General features: G+C 41.1%; 1 protein-coding gene across 1 annotated transcript in view; it reads right to left on the reverse strand.

Moving 5' to 3' along the window:
• fasn (fatty acid synthase) overlaps positions 1-2,011 on the reverse strand; it is a 71,500-nt gene that overhangs the window by 21,665 nt on the left and 47,824 nt on the right. The window contains exon 34 of the mRNA XM_014025794.1: positions 1,358-1,509. Coding sequence (XP_013881248.1) covers positions 1,358-1,509 — 152 coding nt within the window. The remainder of the gene's footprint in view (positions 1-1,357; positions 1,510-2,011) is intronic.

The raw sequence follows: 2,011 nt of genomic DNA on the forward strand, positions 1-2,011 counted from the left end.
GTCTTGACCATGTCTACATGCCTAAATGCACTGAGTTGCCGCCATGTGATTGGCTGATTAGAAATTAAGTGTTAACGAGCAGTTGGACAGGTGTACCCAATAAAGTGGCCGGTGAGTGTACATCTAGGGGCGTCAAAAAGTGCTGTGCATCAGACGCAGCACGCTTTCAGATTTTGAGCATTTGACACACATACAGAGCATCCAAAACAGCAGATGCTGGAGTTGGAAAATTTGAACTTTTGCAGCTGGATGCAGAGCATCAACCAATCAGAGAGACTTCGCTGTGTGACGTAGTGACGCACTTTTTAGACGGGGAAGGACCAAGACCTCGGAAAGTCTCCTGAATGATGCCCACTAACCTGACACAGATGGACAGGAGGTCTACAGCTGAAATCAAGCGCCTGTAGTTGGTGTTCTGACATCTGCTCATCAAACTGGGCTTAGTTGAGACTAAAATAGAACTAAAAGCGACTCTCATCAGCTCCCAGGTCCTCGAGTGGTGAAACTCAAACTCAGAACTCCTCTGAATTATCTGATGAATCCAAACACGGTGCAGAGTGCCTGATGATGTTCTCTTGCTTTCAGTAAATAAAGCTGAGCCACTCTCTCACTTTCATCCACCAAAGAGACAGAGAAAACAATCCAAAGTCTAGAGGCTCCTACAAACAAGCATCTTTCCACACTTTGCTCAGATGAGCAGCTAGAACGATTTTGACGCTTGATATCAAGCGTCAAACTTGAGGCGTTGGATGTATTTTTGACGCTCAAACAAGTTTGGTCTGAACGCAGCACTAGATTTTAAATAATGATTTTCTCGTGTTGAGTTTTGTTGATTCATGTAGCTCTTATCTGTGAGCTGTATGGTAATAAATATGTGTCAGTTGTGAAGGCCGTACTTTCTATTGAGGGTACAGCCTCACCCTCTGACTTCTATCTTGGATGATGGAAGTTAATGGATCATTGTTTCTGTAGATGTAGAACATTGGATCACAATTATTTTCTGTCAGGAAACAAACTTTGTCACCCTGGACCTTCTGGCTGAGAGACATCAGTGCTTCCCACTGATCCATCGTGTCGTAATTTAACGTTTAAGATTTATTTAAAATCTATTTTATACTAAAAAAATAAAACATATGTTTTCACATCAAGATATGCGAGATATGTTGATTTATGTGGTGCTCCTTCAAGGCCACTAAATTCTTTTAAAAAAATTTAGGAACTCACTGGCATCCCCCCGACACCTCACCTCACTTGGCGTAAACACAGGAAGATTTAACACCATGCAGAAAGACATGTTTACTAAACATCTGCAGCTGATTTAGAGGAAATGAGAGAAGAGGATAGTTTGGTGAGTTACCATGGCCAGATTAAAGACACCTCCCACTGGGCCCAGTGTGCATGCCTCAGCAACCAGCTGCTCTGTTCCCTTCAGTGTGCCGACGTCACACGAGGACACCAACACCTGAACACCTTGATGCTGCCACTCATGAACCCGTTTAGCCTGGTATCCTGAAGAAAAAATATATAACAAGTTAAAGCTACATCCCTGAACTCTAACAGAAGATATGAAGCATCCACTCTGATCTGTTTAACAAATATACACATTATTAATAATAACTAATGTTTCCTGCAGTACTCTGGCTGCTGCCTCTGATGCCACAGCTTTGACCTCACATCAGTGAGAAGTGGTGGAGCTGGGACATGATGCTCAGAAAACTGCTGCTGCTGTGGTGTAATCTCAGAGTTAGAACCCAAGGTTAAATTTAAGATTTTTTAATGCCAAGTGAAATTAAATCTAGGACCAATGTCACAATAAACACAAATGACAAAAAGAAAGAAAGAAAGAGAAAAAGAAAGAAAGAAAGAGAGAAAAAGAAAGAAAGAGAAAAAGAAAGAAAGAAAGAAAGAAAGAGAAAAAGAAAGAAAGAGAAAAAGAAAAGATCAAACAGCGGTGATTTTGACAAGCTACTTTTTAGATTCTCTGTTTGGATACGATAGATTTACAGTTCCT

The sequence above is a fragment of the Austrofundulus limnaeus genome, unplaced genomic scaffold, assembly GCF_001266775.1.
Source record: "Austrofundulus limnaeus strain Quisiro unplaced genomic scaffold, Austrofundulus_limnaeus-1.0 Scaffold500, whole genome shotgun sequence".
In the NCBI taxonomy this organism is placed as follows: Eukaryota; Metazoa; Chordata; class Actinopteri; order Cyprinodontiformes; family Rivulidae; genus Austrofundulus; species Austrofundulus limnaeus.